This window comes from Salvia miltiorrhiza, chromosome 5 (assembly GCF_028751815.1).
Source record: "Salvia miltiorrhiza cultivar Shanhuang (shh) chromosome 5, IMPLAD_Smil_shh, whole genome shotgun sequence".
Classification (NCBI taxonomy): Eukaryota; Viridiplantae; Streptophyta; class Magnoliopsida; order Lamiales; family Lamiaceae; genus Salvia; species Salvia miltiorrhiza.
The window spans coordinates 46,884,561-46,910,165 of record NC_080391.1 but is presented as its reverse complement, the minus strand read 5'-3'; the positions used below and the strand labels follow the sequence as shown (position 1 = coordinate 46,910,165).

At 43.4% G+C, this 25,605-nt stretch overlaps 2 protein-coding genes across 24 annotated transcripts; both read right to left on the bottom strand.

The window, feature by feature from the left end:
- Positions 1 to 2,510: 2,510 nt before the first annotated feature.
- On the bottom strand, positions 2,511 to 6,446 carry LOC131024567 (uncharacterized). Of its 23 annotated transcripts, none has more exons than XR_009101922.1 (5): positions 5,905 to 6,446; positions 5,361 to 5,385; positions 4,294 to 4,379; positions 2,893 to 3,419; positions 2,511 to 2,784 (listed from the first exon to the last, which is right to left on the bottom strand). XR_009101922.1 is itself a non-coding variant. In XM_057954086.1 (5 exons), exons 2-5 carry the CDS (start codon positions 5,431 to 5,433, stop codon positions 3,268 to 3,270), a joined length of 375 nt encoding a protein of 124 aa, XP_057810069.1. In that variant the 5' UTR covers positions 5,434 to 5,466; positions 5,905 to 6,446; the 3' UTR covers positions 3,117 to 3,267. The 23 variants fall into 23 exon arrangements, 6 of the variants coding, with proteins under 6 accessions (XP_057810069.1, XP_057810070.1, XP_057810068.1 ...); XR_009101914.1 differs by having other exon boundaries at positions 4,294 to 5,101; positions 5,361 to 5,466; positions 5,707 to 6,442; XR_009101917.1 differs by having other exon boundaries at positions 4,294 to 5,101; positions 5,361 to 5,466; positions 5,905 to 6,442.
- Positions 6,447 to 14,933: 8,487 nt separating this feature from the next.
- On the bottom strand, positions 14,934 to 15,398 carry LOC131026022 (uncharacterized). Its single transcript, XM_057955801.1, has one exon. The coding sequence runs from the start codon at positions 15,396 to 15,398 to the stop codon at positions 14,934 to 14,936; it is 465 nt and encodes a 154-aa protein (XP_057811784.1).
- Positions 15,399 to 25,605: the final 10,207 nt, after the last annotated feature.

The window sequence follows — 25,605 nt, the reverse complement described above, 5'->3', positions numbered from 1 at the left end:
AGTCAGTGTTCAGTTTTATCAATTGAAATAACACAAGTAAGAATGTAAAACTGAAAGCTGTAAACAACACAGAGACTTTTACGTGGTTCGGAAAAATCCTTTCCTACATCCACGGTTGGTTGATCAGACCAACAATCCACTCCGCAAGTGCTTAACAGGTGCACTGCAAACCAAACTGTGTGCTTGCCGGGTGCACACAATCGTACACTGAAGAAAACCCTTCTCCAGTACCCACGCTTCACTCGCGTCGGATTTCCCTTGCTTAACACAACCCGTGCTAAGACTCTCAGAGTCAGAAAACCCTTCTGACCTCCGAATCACTCAAAACACTCTTATGGGGGGAGGTTTGAACGAGTGCCAACTATACTTACAAAGAACAAGTTCTTTGAAGCAAGTTTGACCTTTGGCTTCTGGGTAAACAGATATATGCCTTGGGTCAAAGAGAATGTGTGTAATCAGCAGTGACTGATTTTGGCTTTGGAATTCTCTTCTTCGATTCAAGCTTTGGGGAGTTTAAGCTTAAGGCTGAGTAGCGATTTCGGCAGAGCTTCAGCTTATGTTGTTGAATCGGTGAAGGTTGAAGTGATCCTCGAGCGCTATTTGTAGGAGAACTCTTGAATAGATCCGTTGGCGTAAATCGTCCTCAAGATTTCTTCCGTTGGAGAGCAATTCGAATTTGGGCTGAGGCTTCAATCTTCGAGGTTCCTTGTCTGTGTGGAAACGGCTCTCTTTGATGGACATGAGATGTGACGTCTCTGAAAAGTAACCACTAGATATGAATGACCTCTGCAGAGATAAGATCCTGAGATCTCTGCATTTAATGCGGCTGTACTTTGTGAGTACGTGGCTTCCTCTGAACGTTGGAAGATCAGTCCTAGGAGGAATGTTCAACTGATACTTGACTTTAGTATCAGTCCTTTGCACGCATTAAGTAATTAGTCTTCAACTGATTCTTCAACTGATACTTCAGTTGGTATCTGCAGTCTTCAGTCTTCAGTCTTCGACACCGCAAGCTAAACTAGAAACGAACTCTAACACTTGAGTTCAAAACAATTCTAGTCTATTACAATTAAGTCCTATGATTTTTGATATCATCAAAACAAGGGTTAGGATATTCCACAAGGTTCCCAACACCTAGCAATCAAGCGAATCAACACACTGGAGCAAGCACATAAACTTGACCAATTCAACTTAGACGTCAAACCGACTAGAATACTTTGACAAGATAGAACAACCATCATTAGGGGACAACCTGCCCGAACCAGCTTTACCACCCTGGGCGTAGCAATGAGCAATGCCATCATAGAAGGCATACAACCCACCATACTGGGGTCTAATCAAACGATCACTAAAACCTAAGTTAACCAACAAGCGATCGGACACGGTCCGAGGTAGTTTACCCATGACAAGTTGTTTGCCAATGAATTCTCCCAACCATCCGCAATTGGCCCAAGAACTACATTTGGCTTGATCCTCGCGAGAGGTGTGTAAGCGATTCTCCGGAGTGCAACCTCCAACCTCAAATCGACATGTCTCAATCAGACCCATCTCCCCGTGATGTTAACACCTTACGAGGTACAAGTCGTCAATGATGATTCGTCTGCGCCGATTTAATTATTAAATTGGATGAACTACCCAGCTTGGAGTAATCGACGGTTATAGTCAAGAAGTTTGTACACATTTATCTTTTATAAATCTGAATGTGTCACACGTCCATATATTCTCATCATATTGTACTAGCCACAATTAGTCGGAGTCAATGTGACCCCATGAGAACCAACCTGGTTCAATTTCAAGTATTCGACTTAGGCAATTCAGAGCCGACAACTCTACAATTCCAGCATTTGATTTAAAAAATAATCCCAAGCCGGCATGCTGCATAAAATTATTTGATTAGCTTGCACACCGAGATGAGGCACAACTCGCCCAAGTCAAACACAATCACAAGTTGGCTAGTGCCGGTCGGTTCCAACTTGGATTATCAAACAAAATCAAAGCATTATTCCAATTCTTGAGGGATCATTTTGCTGCCTCTACAGTAACTCATCTCGGCTTGGCAAAACAAATATAAGTGTACATGTCAAAATCACATACAATATGGCACATATGAATCTAGTCTGGCTCTATTTAGATGCAATAAATTCTCCAACATCAATTCCAGGCCGACGAAACGAAATGAAAATAAAATGACAAGTCATGTCTATGCATCTCTTTAACATGTTGTTGATTTCTAAAATATACAAGCTGCAATACGTTGCATTAATCCGTACATTGAAGCCATCATAATCAATGTGATTACTTCATCAAATGAGATATTCAAACATATGCACATGTATGCTCTAAACCAATTCCCATGCAAAATGGTGATACAAGATATCAACAAACCAAATCAATTTATAGAATACTAGTGTGTAACCCGTCGAATTTCGACGGGTATCATTTGATGTTATAATGTATATTAAAAATAATGTAAAAATTATTTCTTAATATATTTATAAATTATGGAGATTATTCACTAAAAAAATTGTTAATATGATATAGGTCAATGTTACACATCAAACTAAAATGAAAAAATAAATTAAAGATGACTTTCATCCTTAACATGACTTAGCGACACATATATTCAAAAAAATTATTTTCCACCCATACACGCGACCAACAGATACTCGCCACCCATCAGGTATCCGTCACCCGCTATCCGTCGAATACCCGCCACCCACTACCCGTCAGATACCCGCCGAGGCTTGAGAGGTAGGGGAGCTGTTGTTTCTCGGTGTCGACGTCCTGCAATCAACCACCAACAAATGCAATAAACCACCCAGCAAATAAATCACCATGAGACTGCAGCAAATTTTAGAGAAAATTTCAACTTCGTGTATTTGTCATCCTTACCCGCGACTTGCAGATACCCGCCAACCGTCGGGTATCCACCAACTTGCTACCCGTCGGATATCCGCCACCCACTACAATCTCAGTTTTCATAGTATGAAGATAAAATCCAACAAATCTAAATACAAACTAAATTGGTGTCTGAATGAATGGACCACAAACCAATTGGAGATGATATTCCTATGGATACGTAAAGAACAAATAAAGAAGTACCATGAAACCCAATATGAAAACTTTGCACCCACATTAGTTATTGAATCTTCATCAACAAAATGACTGCAGAGGTGACCATGGTTGACTAAAGAAAGATTCATACAGGAAAGAAAAGAAAGGAGTTCCAAATTCGAAGACAAAGATAAGCGATTCTCATTCTTCGAGTTACAAAATGCTATCTGACAGACCTCCAGCACTTTCTATATAATCAGGTGCGACAGAAAGCTCGGACAGTGTTGCAGCAGTAACTCTCAGCCTTGAAAATTGTTCGTGCTCCCATGCAACCGAGAATTTTAAACAGCTTGAACATATAAAGCCTAGAAAGTTGAAGAACAATGAAACAGATGAAAGAAATATATTTATTTTCATCTTTTAAAGATGAAAGACGAACCTCTTGTGTCATATTGCATACTGAACAAAACAGTTTAACTCATAAGAAAGCACATAACAACTAATGTTGACCCACCTCATAAAACCCACAGTTCACATGTGCTATGTTAACACAGAGAAATGCTTTTACTCTTATCTTTCTGGATTCCATGTCAATAGTTATACCAAAAAGACACTGTTGGTTGGTTTTTTGCTTAGGTGTTTGGCCAACCAATGGCACTTGAATGTACATCTTTGCAGGAAAAACTAGTGGGGTAAATGAACTCAATCTATTTTATCCCGGAACTTTGATGATATATTTTCTAGAATAGAACTTCTGTAATGTATTAATGCTTCATTAGATATGGAAACTTTACACCCACATTGGTTGGATATATTAGACTTAAACCTTCATTTATTAAAAAATAAACTAATGTAGAGCTAAATCATGATATTATACTCATTATTCATTAATCACCATGTGCTGTTGACTTTATATTTTAAATTCTCCAACCACATAGCAAAAGCATGGAACATATAAGATTGATATAAGCATGGAACATATAAGATTGATATAAGCTGATGAACTCACTATAGAAGCAGGTTAATAAAGCTTTACCACTGAGAGCATGCAGAGCAACGACTGCACGTGGTTCCTAGATATAGAATTAAGTTATTATTAAGAAATATCCCAAACTTAAACCCATATTCTTTTTTAATTTGCAAGATATATTATGCAGGTCAAGTCAAAGAAAATGATTACATGCCACTACCAAAAAATCATGTAACAGTGTTTGCTAAGAAGGAAAAATCCATACTTACAACATCATAAACTATGACTACAACAAAGGAGTCTCTTATATTATCTTGGGATGAAACTCCTAAATCTCTCTTGTCCTGCAATATTCCTGGACATGTTAGAAAATAAAGGTTATCTATTTAGAAAACTGACAACAAAGTTGACAGAACAAAACTCAGCAATTGAAAAACAATGATAATAGTTCCACATCTGCAGACTCCTGCAATGACCATGCTAGGTGTATCAAAATCTTCGCAAGGTGCCAGTGTATTGCTGCAAGCAAGAATCATAAAGCAAGCTTTCCTCTTAATTAAAATGACTCACCATAGAAACTTGAATAATGAACTGCAACACCATTCACATATTCTTAAAGATGAATTATACCAACATAAAAAGCCGCAACTTTACTGAGAAGCCAACAAAAAAAGTTATAATATTACATCTCAAATAATCTAATACTATGTCACTCATGGAAAATATTAGAGTTATATCCACGAACTAAACAATGATACTAATATTCTAGAGAAATGACGACTGACCAAGTAAATATTATACTAATCAGTAAATACCCAAGAGGCAAATAAGTGCAAGGCAGGATATAACAATGTAAAGAAGCAGCTTATGCTTTCAGTTATGTCATGGGGCCAGAAGATCAAACTTACTTGGTCGGAAAGAAACATGAAACTGAATGAACCAGACAACAAAAATAAGAACCTCAAAGTATGAAGAACAAACACAACCTATTCTTTTCACCATCAATAGCTCAGCAATGAGAATCTCACCGTAAGGGATCCGGTTGCGGCAAAAGAAAAGAAAGGTACATTGCGTTGGCTGTAAAACACAATGCGCTGTAAATCATTTTAACTAAGGAATTTATAGCTAAAAATCTAGGTTATAAGTTTCCATTTTAAAACTTCATTCCAAAATTTGTTCTTTCTAAAGTTGACCACAATCATTCTATATTCACAATAGTCAAACGTGTTAAATCAGCAAACTGATTTAATACTTACCATTTATGTGTAAGAAGAATCACGGTGGCAAGAAATCATTCTATATTTACAATTGTAATATTTCCTAATTGAATACTTACCATGGCAGAGGAGGCGGCGATAAACCTGCGTTGGAAGGGATCGGCGGCGCCGATGAGGAGAGGTGGCAATCATATAGAGTTAATTAACAAAATCCAAACCAAAAATCTGAAAAAATATAAATGAAAGGTGAATCGCAGACAAACAGCCATAGAAGAAGAAGAAGCTTACCGCCACGGCGAATTGTAAAAACACGATTGTGGCGTTAATAATTCAAGGTAATGAATTTATAGATAAAAATCTAGGGTTTAAGTTTCCTTTGTTAAAATTCTTTCCAAAAAATTTTCTTTCTAAGCAAAAGATCAGAACTTTACAAAACAATGGATTTTTTCCTAATATAATTCTTACCATGTATTGCGTGAAAGAGAAATCATTCCAAAAAAAGTTCTTTCTAAAGTAGAGAAATCATTCCTATTGTTAAACATTTACCTTGTATATACTTTTAATCTTTCCAAAAAAAGTTCTTTCTAAAGTAGAGAAATCATTCTATATTTACTATTGTAATCTTTCCTAATAGAAAACTTACCATGGAGGAGAAAAACTTACCATGGGTAGATCGATGCAGGGCCGACGCCGCGAATCGCGGTGGGGGAGGGAGTAAGGGAGGTGGCAGATCGCGGCGGAGGCCAGCGGGGCGAATCGTGGTGGGGGAAGTGCAGTTTTGAGCTTTCAACACCTCCATGGTCAGAAATGGTTTGAGATGCTTGAAGAGAGAGAAATATGGGATGGGTTAGATCGATGCAGGGCCGGCGAATCACGGTGGAGGCGGTATGTTTATCGATGGAGGTGGCGTAGGCAGATCGCGGCGATGGAGGCCGGGTCGATGTTGAGAGCGTCGGAGTCGGAGTGGCCGTTGACGATGGCGCGGCGAGTCATGGTGGGTGCCGACGCGGCGATAATCCATGGTTGAATCCCGAAGCAGGGAGCGGCGAATCGCAGTGGAAGGTGGCAGATCGCGGTTGCGGCTGGTAGGGCGAATCGCCGGTGGGGGTGAAATGGATATCTTGTGATCGGCGCAGAGAAAAGAAATTGCAGAAATGGGGTGGTCGACTTTGGTGGATCGATGGATCCCATATTCATTTACAATGTTTAATTGTGATGTATAATATAATAAATAAAATAACATATAAATAAAATACTCCCTCCGTCCACGAAATGAGTACTCATATTTCCTTTTTCGTCCGTCCACGAAATGAGTACCCATTTCCCTTTTTGATAAGTGTACCCCACACATCTCTTTAATTAATACACTCAAAAAGTAAGACCCTTAAACTATTCACACTATACTCCATACATTTCTTAAAACCCGTGCCGTCCACAAATGAGTACTCATTTCGTGGACGGAGGGAGTACAAATTATGTGGAATTATATTGCTACGTCAGCGATAGAGAATTGAGCTAGAGGCTCTAGAATTGCAGGGATTTTGAATGGTGAATTCTTAGATATGCCACGTAGGACTCCGGATTAAGGAGAGCGCAGGATTCCTTAACCGTATTATATATTTGATGGCAAGTCTCACACATATCTGGCAATGTCGACTTTCCAAGAGTTCTAAAATAAAACGTCCTACTAAGAAAGATAGCTCAAACCGACCCAATGGTCCAAGTCGGAGATAAAACATACACAAGCCGACACAAGAGGTCGGCTAAATAGTCAAGTCTCAAATAATGTAATGCAAGCAAACAATAACAAAATCTCATTTCCCGCTTAAAAAGTCACTCACCCAGCTAAGGATGGTCTTCTCTAGTGGTCATCCTGGCAAAGTTGTTAGCAAGCTGCGCCTTCTGCTCTTCCGTGCCAGCCTTCCACTCATTAAATTCATCTATGTATTTCTGGACATCCCAAGTCTCGGAGGGCTGATTCTCGAGATACACCAAGACCATCTCGCCCCAAACTCGTACCTCCGTCTCACAGCTTGCATAAAGGATTTGTTGCTCCAAAGAAACAACCTTAACTTCGAGATCCTTGAGTCCGCTACAGCTCGCTCCAGCCGACGAACATCTTCCAACTTGGCAGACTCCAATTTCTTGACAATCTTATTGGCCTCATCATGCGCTTTCTTGACGGCTGCCATCTTGTCTCGCCAACTCGTTCGTTCAGCCCTCAACTCACTGAGCTCCACCATCTCAAGAGTTCTTTCCTTAAGGAAGGCAACTTTCTGCATACTCTACAACAAACACAAAAATACAACAAGTTGAAAATTCAAAAATTCATGTCAACAAAATAATCTACACTTGAAAATACTTACCAAAAAGGTTTGATCGAAGAGTTCACTAGCAATGCCTCCATCATCCTTCTTTCTCAAGTAATCCCTATCACTTGGGAGTAGTAACTGTTCGGCCACCACACGGACAGATCCAGGCTGAGAATGTGCAGACACGTTTGAAAATGACAAGTTGATGAAATCGTTCGCTTGATCGGATAAAGTAAGGTCGACTTCAGCAGACCTCTTTTTTTGAGCTGAAGCACGAGATGAGTGCGGAACACACGTTGTAGCAACATCATCCGTAACCGTGCCACTCAAGCTGGAAGCCTTCTTCCTACGGTTATGGATCACCTCCATAGCAGCGCCCTTCCCAAGCAGTGGCAGAACATACGTCTTCGACATCCTGTGATCTACATCAAAATAAAAGCACTTAGTTATATTGACGACAAGTTGAAATAAGGAAGAATTATTGAAAAGACAATACCTGCGGGAACCCGGCTCATCAAAGAGCTAGCTCATAAGTTTGCCTCGGTCAAAATATTACAAAAATGGCGCTCCTCTTCGCTAAAACTTAGAAACCAATCAATCTTTCCTGCACTATCAAAAGATAAGCCAGTAGGCCTCCTCCTTAGACAAACTGCAAAACAAGGATATTTGTCAAGCATACGTTATGAATACATAAAAATGATAACATATACATGCATGTTACTACAACAAAAAATATTCAAATTCCAAGTCATCCAGCATGTAGCACTCACTAGAAACTTCTCACGCTTGTGGAACAATCGAATCTCGCGGTTCCCTTATTGCATTATTGGATAAAAAAAAATATCTAGAACGCCAACCATTGGCGCTATCTGGAAGAGCTAGCACAAGCGGACGATTTACCTTAAACTGGTATCAAACATTATCGGTTCTATGCACCTCCAAACTGTAAGCCTGCAAAATTTTAGAAAAACTGAAGTGAACACTCCTCAGCTCGCTAAAAACCCGAATGGCCATGAGAATGCGCCACACGTTCGGAACTAATTGACCCGGAGCAATGCGATAGTAAGGGCAAGTCTCAAACACTAGTCGAGGAAGAGGAAAACAGGCACCTATCTGGAGAAAGCACTCATACATGACCATCCATCCTGGATATAACCAAATCGGGCCTTTCCGAGTCGGATGGAGCAGCCAGATTGGTACAAGGAGAAATAACATAAACAACACTACTCATCCAACTACTGATACCACCAACAGATGCAACTAAAGAACTTCAACCATTTATTGCTCTCATATAAATCACATGTCAAAAATCACATCATTTTTTGAAAACATGCATCCTGAATTAGCTTAAGAAAATTCAACTTAATTAGAAAATACTACCAAATAGCCTATTCGCACAAGTTCATAACGAAATCACATTCGTCGACCAGCAAAACCGAACCAAGTATCATTTCTTGTCGCCAAGGAAAAAATAAAAAAAGCATACATAATTCGACACTTGAAGTCCAATCTCATGAGCAGGTTCTTTACAGAAAAGCAGTATCTCATTTTGAGCTTCAACGGAATTGCTCATTTAACATCTAAGAGCCAAAGACCCCATACATTGTTCTACATGCATTTTTCATCTCCTTTGTCGCGTTTATTCATAGCTTTTGGGTGTTTTCATTGAGTTCTTGAGTGTCTTTGGTTTGAATTGTTAAATTTGTGTGGAATAGACTACTCGTCCGTGCTCGTGTTGTTTTTATAGGTTATTGGGCTCGATTTGTGAAGATTTGGATGAAGCGTAGTGGAGTACGCGAAGTGACGAGTCCATAGGCACGAACGGGGCTAAAATCGGGCATCGGATGAGCAAGAACGGGCGCCGGGAAGTCCGTGTGTCAGAGGACACGCGGCCGTGCGCGAGGACGGCGCCGGGAAGTCGCGCGGTCCGAGCATGCGGCTGCATGCCACGGCCGCGCGACGTTGCAGAACCCGCTGGAAGACCGCGCGGTCCAGGCGCGCTATTTTATTTACACGCCGCAAGTGTACGGGTGCAATTGTATATAGTGGCAAACAAGGTCGAATCCACAGGGACTAATGGTTATCAATGCCTACTCTTAATTACTTTACTCTATCTGGAAAAACAAATTTTAAAGGTTTGATTTTGGAAAACAAATTTAAATTGAAATAAAGAAACACTAAAAAGAAATCAAGCTGTGAAAATGCGAAGTAACAGAAGAAAGAGAGTTTCCCAAGGCAAAGGTTTCAACAGATTCTCCTAACTAACACGTTTGATTCAATTAATGAGATAATTCCTAAGGCAATCTCAAAGTTAATTCATACCCACTCCCGTGGCATACAAATCGTTGATTACATGCAAGGTTACCATCCGTGGATCACACTTCTAACATGTAACTCCTAAAAGTTCCTAGGATTAAAGCCTTCACAATTATTAATTCCCTTTAGAATTAGAATAAAAGTGTTCTATGTTCTTAGTTCAGGTTATAATTATTATCTCCCGATCTCAAATTAAAACCTATGATTATGCTAAATTGGTGATAAAGCAATAAAGCAAACAATTATAACAAGAACATAGAAAGGAATATAAATCTCAATTAATTAAATCAACAGTCAGAAATTTGAATCATGTTTACTCCCTAAACCCTGGGAAAAGGGAATCTAGCCACACATAGACATATGACTAATATTCAAAATCTCAATAAAACTAATGAACATTAAACAATGAAAAACCGTAGAGAAGTCGAGATTCTTCAGTCTTGCTCTTGCTCCGTGTCTCACAGCTCTCAGGAAAAGTCAGAAAATGATAAAAGGTACTTGGAATAAGCTAAAGGATGGTATTTATATGCCCTAGGTCGTCTAACTCGAAAATACTCCAAAAATCGCATTTTAGGTGAAAAAGCGGAAAGATGGGGCAGACTCGGCGCCTCGCGCGGGCACCGTCGCGTGGCCGCATGGCTAGGCCGCGCGAGCTCGCTCGGCCTCCTCGCGCGGCCGCGCGCCTGGACCGCGCGGTCTTCCAGCGGGTTCTACAACGTCGCGCGGCCGTGGCATGCGGCCGCATGCCCGGACCGCGCGACTTCCCGGCGCCGTCCTCGCGCACGGCCGCGTGTCCTTCAACACACGGACTTCCCGGCGCCCGTTCTTGCTCATCCGATGTCCGATTTTAGCCCTGTTCGTGCCTATGGACTCGTCACTTCGCATACTCCACTACGCTTCATCCAAATCTTCACAAATCGAGCCCAATAACCTGTAAAAACAACACGAGCACGGACGAGTAGTCTATTCCACACAAATTTAACAATTCAAACCAAAGACACTCAAGAACTCAATGAAAACATCCAAAAGCTATGAATAAACGCGACAAAGGAGATGAAAAATGCATGTAGAACAACCCCCCAAACTTAAACCATTGTCCGTCCTCGGACAAAAACAAAGATGAACCACAGTTGAATCGACAAGAGCGCAGAGAAAAGTGGATAACCTTGTGGCTTCAAATTTATCAACAAAAACAACAGCATGCATTTGTGTCTCCTATCATCAAGACATGACACTCATGACAAACTTCAAATTATGGTCTCAATGACTCGCAATCCTCACTAAAAAGATAAAGAATATACGAACTCTCAACTCTCGAGTGTATCAATCAAAAAGGACGTGTATACGCTCAGTTCAAGCTAAACATGTACTCATCCATAAGCTTGTCAATCGTCTCACCTCTCCACCACTAAATGTGTGCTCCTATAACCAAGATCAAAAAGGTCTTTATTGAGGGTTGTAATGAAGGCTCTTTGGTAAGGTAGGATATGTTTGGATGAGTGACTCAAAGATGCAAATTAAAGTAACATCATCACCAACCTTATAGCATTCTTGCTCCATTCTATCTCCACCTTTACACAAAACCAAATTTTTCAATATGTAATTCACCACAACACAACAATTATCTCCCATGACAATATGACCTTCTAATGTATCCTATGCACCCATTTTTTTTCAATTTTCTCACTCTTTTTTTTTTCTTTTTTTTTTTTTTTTTTTTTTAGACTTGTAGGATACTAAGATTTTTCCAATCAAAGACAAAGTTCATAAACCATAATCTCACACCTCCACAAACCAAATATTCCCATAGCAACCAACTCCAAGTTCCCACCCACGGCTAAACCAAATAAAATGGATAATAAAAGCTCAAAGGGGCGAAAGTAGGATCATATAGAGTAAAAGGACAAGTATGGGATATATGGGCTAGCAAAGATGGCCTTCTATCATCTCACAGTTATTAAGCACACTATGTGACCTCGAGGGAGAAACCAAGACAAGTTCTAGCGAGAAATAAGCATGCTTGAACAATCACTCAAGAAACAGAAATAAGACTGTGGAAAATAGTGACAGTCAAGGCTCAAATCTCACAGCTTATTTCATTGATTGCGAACACATTAGAGACCATGCTTATCATTTATCAATCATGCTCAATCTCAACAATGTCAACACAAACACATGCAGTTTTACCATTTCAAAACAGAAATCATCATAGGCCAGTCATCCATCTAATCCATGCACATCTCATCTTTTCACCAGGGCATCAACACAGAGCGACAAACAAAAATAAGACTGACAACTCTCAACAAAACAACGACTCTAACCAAAGCAAACAAGACTCAAAACGACTAACACAAACTAAAAAGAAACAAAGCAATAAAGATAGAGTGCCCACACAGCCACATCCCCCCAAACTTATTCTCCACAAGGAAGAATAAGTTTGAAAAGGAAATGTAGGGCACGGAGTCGAACTCACCGGGGCTCAAGGGGCCGGCAGGTCCTAAGGATCCTGCGGCGGTCCTGGGAAGGCTCGCTGCCAATCATTCATCGACCTCATATACGCTGCATGTTGGCGCATGTACTCCTCATGTTGCCGTAGGCGGGCAGCGCGCTCAGCTTCAAATTGGGCATCAAAGTAGCCCTGTTGCTGCCTCTGAAATGCAGCGAATTGATTGTCCACGTGGCCGTACATGTTGGTTTGCAGGTTTTGGAAACCTGCATCCATGTGGCCGTACATGTGTTGCTGCATCGTGGCAAAGCCGGTATCCATGTGGCCGTAGAGCCGCTGCTCCATGGCATTGAAATCGTATCCAACGGGTGGCGGTGGAGGTGCATGGTGGTGGGGAAAGTAGGATGAAGTCCCCGCCTCAGACTCTTGGGGCAAGTCGTCCCCTGCTTCATAAGCTGCTTCCTCCTCTGCAGCTTCATCTCTTGCCGCTGCCCGTCCTGCCTGTGCTGCCGGTGCGCGCTGGAGTATGAGGTTGAGGTGCTCCGGGGTGTTCAGCAGCCAGTTCGAATGATCTGCCACATCCAGCACAATGGTCAAGTGCGGGTTGGGCAATGGAAAGTATAGCTTTGGCTTCAAGACCCAGTATAAGTTCCGGCCACCCGTGATGTGTCCCGCTGTTTTTAGCACTTTTAAATCCACCAAGATTTCTTCAGAAACCGCGGTCTCCGTGATCTCAAGTTCCAAGTCGAGAGCAAGGGCGGTGACAAATCCTCCAATGCCAATGGAGGCGGTCGGGGAAGTGAGCTGACTGTGAAATTGATCTAGCAACTGAGGGGCTAAGTCAATCTTGTCACTTGTGAGCATACAGTTCAAATGTAGCAATTCGTCAGAACGTAGGTTGCCCACATTCTCCCGAGCAAAGTAGTTGTATGCCATCACCCGCAGTAGGTATCTGAATACCGGGTTTCTCAATGCTTTGGCCTTTGCACGGCCAGTGACAAAGTGCTTGGAGTCCTCAAGATTTAAATCAGCCATGGCAGCCCATAACGTCTGCGGTTGAAAACCGGCAACACCATATATCCCACTCCGTGGACTTTCAAGAACGTCATTGAAATTGTTACAAGTCAGCTCGTAGTCCGTGTTGAGCAAGCGGAAGTGGCACTCCGTGGGAATGGTTCGATCATATTTGATCTTCAAAGTTGACAGGAACTCGATCGTGAGAATCCGATAAGTGCGCCAATTCCCTGTGAAAACCTGTCGAAGTCCTGCGCGATCGACCATAGCCCAAACATCATCCTGGATGCCCAACTTCTCCACAGTGGTTGGACAGATGTACTTTGTGGGCTTGACCGGGATGTGAATGAGCTTCTCCCAGTTCTTCAGTGAGGCATCATCTGGGAGTTCCACACCGAAGTGAGCCGGTGAGAACTCCGAAACCGACGGCGCCGCACGATTGGTTCTGGATGACGACCCAGTAACCTTGCCCTTTCCTTTGGCGGCCCGGGTTGCTTTCCCTTTTGGTGGCATGCTGGGAATATTGCAAAACCCAAACACGCTGCATTATAAACTATCCCCCAAACTTAAATTACACACACAAGAAGAATAAAATCAAGGCACATCAAACCACCACCCAACACACCAAAACAATTCAAAGGCGAAACTCATGTGTTGCTTATGCTTAAAATATGTAGCATGTGATTAAGAACATAAGCTAGAACAATATAGAGCATAGGAATAAGGCCAAAGAACATCATCCCCCACATCATAGCATAGGAACCAAATCCACACCAAGAGCTCAAATTGACCAACAATTAAGTTTACCCATGATAAATAAGACATTCCTAAGCATGAATTCGTCCAAATATAAGCATAGAATCAAGAGAAATCAAGAGAAAACAAGAAATCCCCAATTAAAGCCCTAGTTTGGAACTAAGAAAATAAATCATGGAATAAAACAAAACAATCGGTCAAAAGCTAGTAAATCATGCCAAGAATTGAAAAACATAAGTAATTTGGGCAAGAAAAACATACCTTGGATGGATTTGATGGAAGAAAATAAGAGAGAAATATGAATTGGGGTGGTAGTGTGTGAAAAGTGGGTGTTGTGTGTGTAAAAAACGTGAAAAGAGGGATAAAAGGGGTTAAAAACCGAGTTGGGCGGGTTCTGGCGCGGGTCGCAGCCGGGTCCGGGTCACGTGGGCGTGTCGCGCGGCCGCATGGCTGGACCGCGCGAGCTCGCGCGGCCGCGCCCCTGGGCCGCGTGACCTCCCCAGTTTTTGCTGCTTCGTCACGCAGGCACGTCGCGCGGACGCATGGCGGGACCGCGCGACCTCGCGCGGCCGCGCCCCTGGACCGCGTGAGCTGCTCAGATTTCCTGCCTTCCTCGCGCGGGCTCCTCGCGCGGGCGCACGCCTGGGCCGCGCGGTCTGGGTGTTCGACTCCTCGAAAAACATGTTTTTTTTCTCTTTTTTTGGTTTATACCTGCAAAAACGCAGCAAACAACAAAAACGAACAAAAGTAAAATGAAACTAAAGTACTAAAACTATAGAAAAACTCACAAACTTTGGGTTGCCTCCCAATAGCGCTATTTTAACGTCGATAGATCGACGCTTCATGACTCAACAATCATGAAGATCAATGACGTCCACCGTGTGGACTTGATTCGGGCTGTAGTAAGCCTTCACTCGCTGCCCATTCACTCGAAACGGCTCACCTCCTTCTTTGCTCAACTCAATCGTTCCATTAGGAAAAACTTGGGAGATGGTGAACGGTCCCGACCACTTCGACTTCAATTTTCCCGGAAACAGACGAAGACGGGAATTGAATAAAAGGACTTGATCTCCTGCGGGAAACTCTCGCTTGAGGATCATCTTGTCATGAAACGTCTTCGTCCTCTCCTTATAAATGCTAGAGTTTTCAAAGGCTTGATCACGAAACTCTTCCAAAGCACTCAAGTGAAGCATCCTCTCTTTTCCAGCCGAATGAAAGTCCAAATTCAACTTCTTCACCGCCCAAAAAGCTTTGTGGGCAAACTCCACCGGCAAGTGACACGACTTTCCAAACACCAATTGATATGGAGACATACCTAAAGGGGTTTTGTATGCCGTGCGATACGCCTAAAGAGCGTCATCTAGCAATATCGCCCAATCCTTGTGACCTCCATTCACAGTCTTTTCCAGAACTTGCTTAATCTCACGGTTGGCTAGCTCGGTTTGTCCATTCGCTTGAGGATGATATGCCGTAGTGACACGATGCTTTACTCCATTCCTCTTCAACAAGCTCTCCAACCATCGATTGCAGAAATGTGATCCCCCATCACTTACTAAGGCTCGCGGCGCTCCATATCTCGACAAGATGTATTTCTGCAGAAATTTCATCACCACCTTTGAATCATTCTTGGCGGTGGGAATGGCCTCGACCCATCTCGACACATACTCTACGGCCAAAAGGATGTATTGGTTCCCATAGGATGAAGGGAACGGACCCATAAAGTCGATCCCCCACACGTCGAATAACTCAACCTCCACCACGCTAGTCAAAGGCATCTCATGCCACAACGAGACACGAAAGCGTGGGCATCCTTAAAGATGGAGGGCCAATAGAAACCACTTTGTAGGACTTTGAAGGCGGTTCTATTGGCTCCAAAATGGCCTCCACTCGGTGATGAATGACATTGAGTGAGGATCGGTCCCCACTCCTCTTCTGGCACACAACGGCGAATCACCATGTCAGCGCATCGTCGGTAAAGAAATAGTTTCTCCCACATGTAGAACTTCACATCATGATAGAATTTCTTCTTCTTATAAGTACTCAAATCCTTGGGTGGAGGATATTTGGCTGCCAGGAAAAATTCACATAGTCGGCATACGATGGTATAGGCGAGCTCACTTGCAAAATCTGCTCATCCGGGAATGTCTCCTTGATTGGAACTTGAAGTTCCTCTCCTTCCACCGAATTCTCTAGGCGAGAGAGATGATCGGCAACCACATTCTCACAACCACGACGATCCCGAATCTCGATATCAAACTCTTGCAGCAGCAGGATCCACCGAATGAGTCGTGGCTTGGCATCCTTCTTGTCAAAGAGAAATCGGATGGCTGCGTGATCAGTGTACACAATTGATTTTGTCCCGATCAAGTATGCGCGGAACTTGTCAAAAGCATAAACAACTGCTAGCATCTCCTTCTCGGTCACCGTGTAGTTCGCCTGAGCTTTATCCAAAGTCCGGCTGGCATAATAGATGACACGAAAAATCTTGTCCCTTTTCTGACCCAACGCAGCTCCAATAGCAATATCACTGGCATCACACATCAACTCGAATGGCTGCGTCCAATCCGGCACAATCAAAATAGGAGCTGTGACCAAGGCTTTCTTCAAAGTCTCAAACGCAGCTGTGCAAGCATCATCAAAACAAAACTTGACATCTTTCTCCAACAGCTGACTCAACGGCTTAGCGACCTTTGAGAAGTCCTTGATGAAGCGGCGGTAGAATCCGGCATGACCCAAGAAACTGCGCACAGCTCTATCATTGGTTAGTGGCGGGAGCTTCTCTATGGCAACAATCTTGGCTCGATCAACCTCCAAACCTGCAGCTGAAACTTTGTGGCCAAGAACAATACCTTCTCGCACCATAAAATGACACTTCTCCCAATTAAGCACCAAGTTAGTTTCCTCACAACGAGCAAGCACAACAGATAAATTCTCTAGACAATGATCAAAAGAACTACCAAACACAGAGAAATCATCCATATGAAAACTTCCATCACACTCTCAATCAGATCATGGAAAATAGCCATCATGCATCTTTGGAACGTAGCAGGAGCATTACACAAACCAAAAGACATGCGACGATAAGCAAAAATCCCATATGGGCAAGTAAAAACAGTCTTGTCTTGGTCTTCCGGGGCAATCATAATTTGATTGTACCCAGAATAACCATCAAGAAAATAGTAAACTCATACCCAGCCAATCTATCAAGCATCTGATCAATAAAGGGGAGGGGAAAGTGGTCTTTCCTAGTAGCAGCATTCAACATGCGATAATCAATGCAGACTCTCCAACCAGTAACCACACGTGTAGCAATCATCTCATCAGACTCACCCTTCACAACAGTCATCCCCCCTTTCTTAGACACCACTTGGGTAGGACTTACCCACTCACTATCAGATATAGCATATATAATCCCAGCATCAAGCAATTTCAACACTTCTTTCCTAACGACTTCTTGCATAATAGGATTCAAGCGCATTTGAGGTTGCGCTCTAGGCCTAGCATCATCATCAAGCAAAATCCTATGCATGCAGACACTTGGGCTAATCCCTTTCAAATCAGAGATCGACCAACCAATAGCAGACTTATGCTTTCTCAACACACGCAACAAAGAATCCAATTCACAAGAAGTAAGATGAGCTGATACAATTACTGGATACGTCTCACCATCACCTACGAAGGTGTATCTCAAGTGATCCGGCAACGGCTTCAACTCAAGCTTTGGGGCGGTCCCCTTTTCCTCCTCCATCTTTTTCTTCTCCTCCTCGGTGCGCAGCTCCAGAAATCGTCCTCTCCTAGGTGCAATCTCTGCAACACTCTCCAATGCACTACAACACTCAAATAACTCATCAGAAAACAAATGCATATCAAGAGGAAAATCAAAATCAGTAGAGAAAAAGAAATGAGAGATGCAAGCCTCAAGAGGGTCGCCGAGACCCTTCCATGAAGATGGTGTGTCACAGGAATCAACTAGGCTCAACAACTTGCACTCCTCCATGTCAATATCTTCCTTCTCATCATAAAACTTCAAAGCTCGATATATGGAGAAGGTGTGGCTCTCATCATTCACTCTCAAAGTGAGCTCCCCATTAGCCACATCTATCAAGGCTCTTCCTGTGGCCAAGAACGGTCTCCCTAGGATCAACGGGATGGTCTTGTCCTCCTCAAAATCCAACACCACAAAGTCAGCTGGGAAGATGAACTCATTGACCTTCACTAACACGTCTTCCACTATCCCCCGTGGATACGTCACCGACCTATCTGCCATCTGCAACGCGATCGACGTCGGCTTCATCTCTCCAATAGCCAACCGCTGGAAAATAGATAAGGGCCTGAGATTAATGCTTGCCCCCAAATCGCATAGCGCCTTCCTAAACTGCTGGCCTCCAATGATGCAGGAAATAGTGAAGCTGCCAGGATCTTTAAGCTTGGCTGGGAGCTTCTTCTGCAAGATCGCACTGCACTCCTCGTTGAGATTCACCGTCTCAAACTCTCCCAGCCGCTTCTTTCTCGAGATGATGTCCTTCAAGAATTTTGCATATTGTGGCATCTCCTGCAACGCCTCCACCAATGGAAGATTGATGTGCAACTTCTTGAAGATCTCCAAAAACTTGGAGAACTGCTGTTTCACCTTCTCTTTCTGATGTCGCTGAGGGAACGGCAAAGTCACTGTTGCTGGCGAAGTAGTCTTCTGCTTTTCATTCTTCTTTTTGCCAGAAACCTCAACGGTGACCTCCTCAGCTTCTTTCTCATCAACCGGCGACACGATCTCGTCCTCAGGCATCTTGGGTCCCTCATAAGTAGTCCCACTCCTCAAATTGATTGCCTTGCAATGCTCATTGGGATTAACAGTTGTATTGCTCGGAAACTGACCTTGTTGGTGTAGATTCGTGAAAGCATTGGCCAGTTGACCCAATTGGGTCTCGAACATCTTCATCTGGGTCCCCACAGCTGCAGCATTGGACTCCAACTTTTCCATCCTCTCGTCGGACTTGGCCACGAACTTCATTAGCAACTTCTCAAGATTCGGCTTCTTCTCTTCGTTTATCACTCCGTTGGTAACCGAGAAGCCTGGTGGAGGTTGAATTGCATTATTGGGATTCCCATATGACAACTTCGGGTGTGAGCGACCTCCTTGCTGATATTGTTGTCCACTATTGTAGCCACTATACTGTCCACGCTGGAAATTCCCGAAGTTCCTCCCATGAATGAAGTTGGCGTCTTCTACGACTGTCGGATCCTCCACAGCTGGTTCAGGATTTCCCATAGACATTGCTGAAATTTTTGAGTTCAGCTCTGCCAGCTGAGTCGAGATCACTGCCAAAGGATCTGAGCTAGATGCTGCAGCAACTTTCTTCAGCTGCACCCTTTCGGACGGCCATTGGTAGCTGGTAGCTGCCATACTTTCTATGATCTCCATCGCGTCCGAGCTTCCCTTCTTGAGTATGGAGCCTCAGCTACTGTGTCCATGAACATCCTCGTGCGCTCTCCGCATGCATTGTAGAACATGACGACTAGAGTCCCTTCATCAAAACCGTGGGACGGGCACTTCCTCAATTTTTCTTGATATCGTTCCCATGTTTCTGCTAATGATTCACCTTCAAATTGCTGAAACTGAACGATGTCCATCTTCAACATCAAAGTGAGACCAGGAGGGTGAAACTTCCGCAGAAACAGGTGTGCCAACTCTTCCCATGCAGGATTGGCACCCAATTGCAGAGTGTGGTACCATGACTTGGCCTTGTCCCGCAATGAAAAGGGAAATAGACGAAGGCGAATGATGTCATCTGCTACGCCGTTTATCTTTATAGTACTGCATAACTCCAGAAACTGTCTCAAATGCACATTCGGATCCTCTATAGCACTACCTCCATATTGATTCTGTTGTACCATGGTAATCAGCCCAGTCCTTAGCTCGAAATTATTTGCATTGACTCTAGGCGGCTCTTGGTACTGGTACAGTGGAGTAAATGCCTCATCAATAGGCGGCTGTTTATGCTCAGCAGCATTTTTCTGAGCATCCAACACCGCTTACAACTGCTCTCTCAACGCACGGTCTTCTTCCGCAGTGGCCATCGTCTTGAGTGTGGCTTTAGTTTTCTGGCGGAGTGAAGCTTCAAGTTCCGGATCAAAATCTACTAGAGGTAAATTTTTAGATCTTGTGTTCATAAACCACCTAAACAATCCACCAGTTTCAAATTAGAACCACAAGAAAGAAGTAAAGAACTTAAATAAATAACAGAAATAAAAATCCACAGTAGTATCAAACAATTAACAGAATAGTACTGATAAAAAATCAGTCCCCGGCAACGGCGCCAAAAACTTGTTCGCTATTTTATTTACACGCCGCAAGTGTACGGGTGCAATTGTATATAGTGGCAAACAAGGTCGAATCCACAGGGACTAATGGTTATCAATGCCTACTCTTAATTACTTTACTCTATCTGGAAAAACAAATTTTAAAGGTTTGATTTTGGAAAACAAATTTAAATTGAAATAAAGAAACACTAAAAAGAAATCAAGCTGTGAAAATGCGAAGTAACAGAAGAAAGAGAGTTTCCCAAGGCAAAGGTTTCAACAGATTCTCCTAACTAACACGTTTGATTCAATTAATGAGATAATTCCTAAGGCAATCTCAAAGTTAATTCATACCCACTCCCGTGGCATACAAATCGTTGATTACATGCAAGGTTACCATCCCTGGATCACACTTCTAACATGTAACTCCTAAAAGTTCCTAGGATTAAAGCCTTCACAATTATTAATTCCCTTTAGAATTAGAATAAAAGTGTTCTATGTTCTTAGTTCAGGTTATAATTATCATCTCCCGATCTCAAATTAAAACCTATGATTATGCTAAATTGGTGATAAAGCAATAAAGCAAACAATTATAACAAGAACATAGAAAGGAATATAAATCTCAATTAATTAAATCAACAGTCAGAAATTTGAATCATGTTTACTCCCTAAACCCTGGGAAAAGGGAATCTAGCCACACATAGACATATGACTAATATTCAAAATCTCAATAAAACTAATGAACATTAAACAATGAAAAACCGTAGAGAAGTTGAGATTCTTCAGTCTTGCTCTTACTCCGTGTCTCACAGCTCTCAGGAAAAGTCAGAAAATGATAAAAGGTACTTGGAATAAGCTAAAGGATGGTATTTATATGCCCTAGGTCGTCTAACTCGAAAATACTCCAAAAATCGCATTTTAGGTGAAAAAGCGGAAAGATTGGGCAGACTCGGCGCCTCGCGCGGGCACTGTCGCGCGGCCGCATGGCTGGGCCGCGCGAGCTCGCTCGGCCTCCTCGCGCGGCCGCGCGCCTGGACCGCGCGGTCTTCCAGCGGGTTCTACAACGTCGCACGGCCGTGGCATGCGGTCGCATGCCCGGACCGCGCGACTTCCCGGCGCCGTCCTCGTGCACGGCCGCGTGTCCTCCAACACACGGACTTCCCGGCGCCCGTTCTTGCTCATCCGATGCCCGATTTTAGCCCCGTTCGTGCCTATGGACTCGTCACTTCGCGTACTCCACTACGCTTCATCCAAATCTTCACAAATCGAGCCCAATAACCTATAAAAACAACACGAGCACGGACGAGTAGTCTATTCCACACAAATTTAACAATTCAAACCAAAGACACTCAAGAACTCAATGAAAACACCCAAAAGCTATGAATAAACGCGACAAAGGAGATGAAAAATGCATGTAGAACAACCCCCCAAACTTAAACCATTGTCCGTCCTCGGACAAAAACAAAGATGAACCACAGTTGAATCGACAAGAGCGCAGAGAAAAGTGGATAACCTTGTGGCTTCAGATTTATCAACAAAAACAACAGCATGCATTTGTGTCTCCTATCATCAAGACATGACACTCATGACAAACTTCAAATTATGGTCTCAATGACTCGCAATCCTCACTAAAAAGATAAAGAATATACGAACTCTCAACTCTCGAGTGTATCAATCAAAAAGGACGTGTATACGCTCAGTTCAAGCTAAACATGTACTCATCCATAAGCTTGTCAATCGTCTCACCTCTCCACCACTAAATGTGTGCTCCTATAACCAAGATCAAAAAGGTCTTTATTGAGGGTTGTAATGAAGGCTCTTTGGTAAGGTAGGATATGTTTGGATGAGTGACTCAAAGATGCAAATTAAAGTAACATCATCACCAACCTTATAGCATTCTTGCTCCATTCTATCTCCACCTTTACACAAAACCAAATTTTTCAATATGTAATTCACCACAACACAACAATTATCTCCCATGACAATATGACCTTCTAATGTATCCTATGCACCCATTTTTTTCAATTTTCTCACTCTTTTTTTTTTTTTTTTTTTTTTTTTTTTTAGACTTGTAGGATACTAGGATTTTTCCAATCAAAGACAAAGTTCATAAACCATAATCTCACACCTCCACAAACCAAATATTCCCATAGCAACCAACTCCAAGTTCCCACCCACGGCTAAACCAAATAAAATGGATAATAAAAGCTCAAAGGGGCGAAACTAGGATCATATAGAGTAAAAGGACAAGTATGGGATATATGGGCTAGCAAAGATGGCGTTCTATCATCTCACAGTTATTAAGCACACTATGTGACCTCGAGGGAGAAACCAAGACAAGTTCTAGCGAGAAATAAGCATGCTTGAACAATCACTCAAGAAACAGAAATAAGACTGTGGAAAATAGTGACAGTCAAGGCTCAAATCTCACAGCTTATTTCATTGATTGCGAACACATTAGAGACCATGCTTATCATTTATCAATCATGCTCAATCTCAACAATGTCAACACAAACACATGCAGTTTTACCATTTCAAAACAGAAATCATCATAGGCCAGTCATCCATCTAATCCATGCACATCTCATCTTTTCACCAGGGCATCAACACAGAGCGACAAACAAAAACAAGACTGACAACTCTCAACAAAACAACGACTCTAACCAAAGCAAACAAGACTCAAAACGACTAACACAAACTAAAAAGAAACAAAGCAATAAAGATAGAGTGCCCACACAGCCACATCCCCCCAAACTTATTCTCCACAAGGAAGAATAAGTTTGAAAAGGAAGTGTAGGGCACGAAGTCGAACTCACCGGGGCTCAAGGGGCCGGCAGGTCCTAAGGATCCTGCGGCGGTCCTGGGAAGGCTCGCTGCCAATCATTCATCGACCTCATATACGCCGCATGTTGGCGCATGTACTCCTCATGTTGCCGTAGGCGGGCAGCGCGCTCAGCTTCAAATTGGGCATCAAAGTAGCCCTGTTGCTGCCTCTGAAATGCAGCGAATTGATTGTCCACGTGGCCGTACATGTTGGTTTGCAGGTTTTGGAAACCTGCATCCATGTGGCCGTACATGTGTTGCTGCATCGTGGCAAAGCCGGTATCCATGTGGCCGTAGAGCCGCTGCTCCATGGCATTGAAATCGTATCCAACGGGTGGCGGTGGAGGTGCATGGTGGTGGGGAAAGTAGGATGAAGTCCCCGCCTCAGACTCTTGGGGCAAGTCGCCCCCTGCTTCATAACTTGCTTCCTCCTCTGCAGCTTCATCTCTTGCCGCTGCCCGTCCTGCCTATGCTGCCGGTGCGCGCTGGAGTATGAGGTTGAGGTGCTCCGGGGTGTTCAGCAGCCAGTTCGAATGATCTGCCACATCCAGCACAATGGTCAAGTGCGGGTTGGGCAATGGAAAGTATAGCTTTGGCTTCAAGACCCAGTATAAGTTCCGGCCACCCGTGATGTGTCCCGCTGCTTTTAGCACTTTTAAATCCACCAAGATTTCTTCAGAAACCACGGTCTCCGTGATCTCAAGTTCCAAGTCGAGAGCAAGGGCGGTGACAAATCCTCCAATGCCAATGGAGGTGGTCGGGGAAGTGAGCTGACTGTGAAATTGATCTAGCAACTGAGGGGCTAAGTCAATCTTGTCACTTGTGAGCATACAGTTCAAATGTAGCAATTCGTCAGAACGTAGGTTGCCCACATTCTCCCGAGCAAAGTAGTTGTATGCCATCACCCGCAGTAGGTATCTGAATACCGGGTTTCTCAATGCTTTGGCCTTTGCACGGCCAGTGACAAAGTGCTTGGAGTCCTCAAGATTTAAATCAGCCATGGCAGCCCATAACATCTGCGGTTGAAAACCGGCAACACCATATATCCCGCTCCGCGGACATTCAAGAACGTCATTGAAATTGTTACAAGTCAGCTCGTAGTCCGTGTTGAGCAAGCAGAAGTGGCACTCCGTGGGAATGGTTCGATCATATTTGATCTTCAAAGTTGACAGGAACTCGATCGTGAGAATCCGATAAGTGCGCCAATTCCCTGTGAAAACCTGTCGAAGTCCTGCGCGATCGACCATAGCCCAAACATCATCCTGGATGCCCAACTTCTCCACAGTGGTTGGACAGATGTACTTTGTGGGCTTGACCGGGATGTGAATGAGCTTCTCCCAGTTCTTCAGTGAGGCATCATCTGGGAGTTCCACACCGAAGTGAGCCGGTGAGAACTCCGAAACCGACGGCGCCGCACGATTGGTTCTGGATGACGACCCAGTAACCTTGCCCTTTCCTTTGGCGGCCCGGGTTGCTTTCCCTTTTGGTGGCATGCTGGGAATATTGCAAAACCCAAACACGCTGCATTATAAACTATCCCCCAAACTTAAATTACACACACAAGAAGAATAAAATCAAGGCACATCAAGCCACCACCCAACACACCAAAACAATTCAAAGGCGAAACTCATGTGTTGCTTATGCTTAAAATATGTAGCATGTGATTAAGAACATAAGCTAGAACAATATAGAGCATAGGAATAAGGCCAAAGAACATCATCCCCCACATCATAGCATAGGAACCAAATCCACACCAAGAGCTCAAATTGACCAACAATTAAGTTTACCCATGATAAATAAGACATTCCTAAGCATGAATTCGTCCAAATATAAGCATAGAATCAAGAGAAATCAAGAGAAAACAAGAAATCCCCAATTAAAGCCCTAGTTTGGAACTAAGAAAATAAATCATGGAATAAAACAAAACAATCGGTCAAAAGCTAGTAAATCATGCCAAGAATTGAAAAACATAAGTAATTTGGGCAAGAAAAACATACCTTGGATGGATTTGATGGAAGAAAATAAGAGAGAAATATGAATTGGGGTGTTAGTGTGTGAAAAGTGGGTGTTGTGTGTGTAAAAAACGTGAAAAAAGGGATAAAAGGGGTTAAAAACCGAGTTGGGCGGGTTCTGGCGCGGGTCGCAGCCGGGTCCGGGTCGCGCGGGCGTGTCGCGCGGCCGCATGGCTGGACCGCGCGAGCTCGCGCGGCCTCCTCACGCGGCCGCGCCCCTGGGCCGCGTGACCTCCCCAGTTTTTGCTGTTTCGTCGCGCGGGCACGTCGCGCGGCCGCATTGCGGGACCGCGCGGCCGCGCCCCTGGACCGCATGAGCTGCTCAGATTTCCTGCCTTCCTCGCGCGGGCGCACGCCTGGGCCGCGCGGTCTGGGTGTTCGACTCCTC

Excerpts from the sequence above, each read along its gene's own strand:
- LOC131024567 (XM_057954082.1), bottom strand. The coding sequence starts at position 6,040 with ATGGAGGTGTTGAAAGCTCAAAACTGCACTTCCCCCACCACGATTCGC. Across the intron at positions 4,128-4,293 it reads TAGTCATAGTTTATGATGTT|GAACCACGTGCAGTCGTTGC; the intron begins GTAAGTATGGAT and ends TTCTATATCTAG. Across the intron at positions 3,420-4,063 it reads TTTATTAACCTGCTTCTATA|GCTTTATATGTTCAAGCTGT; the intron begins GTGAGTTCATCA and ends TCAACTTTCTAG.
- LOC131026022 (XM_057955801.1), bottom strand. The coding sequence starts at position 15,398 with ATGTCTCCATATCAATTGGTGTTTGGAAAGTCGTGTCACTTGCCGGTG.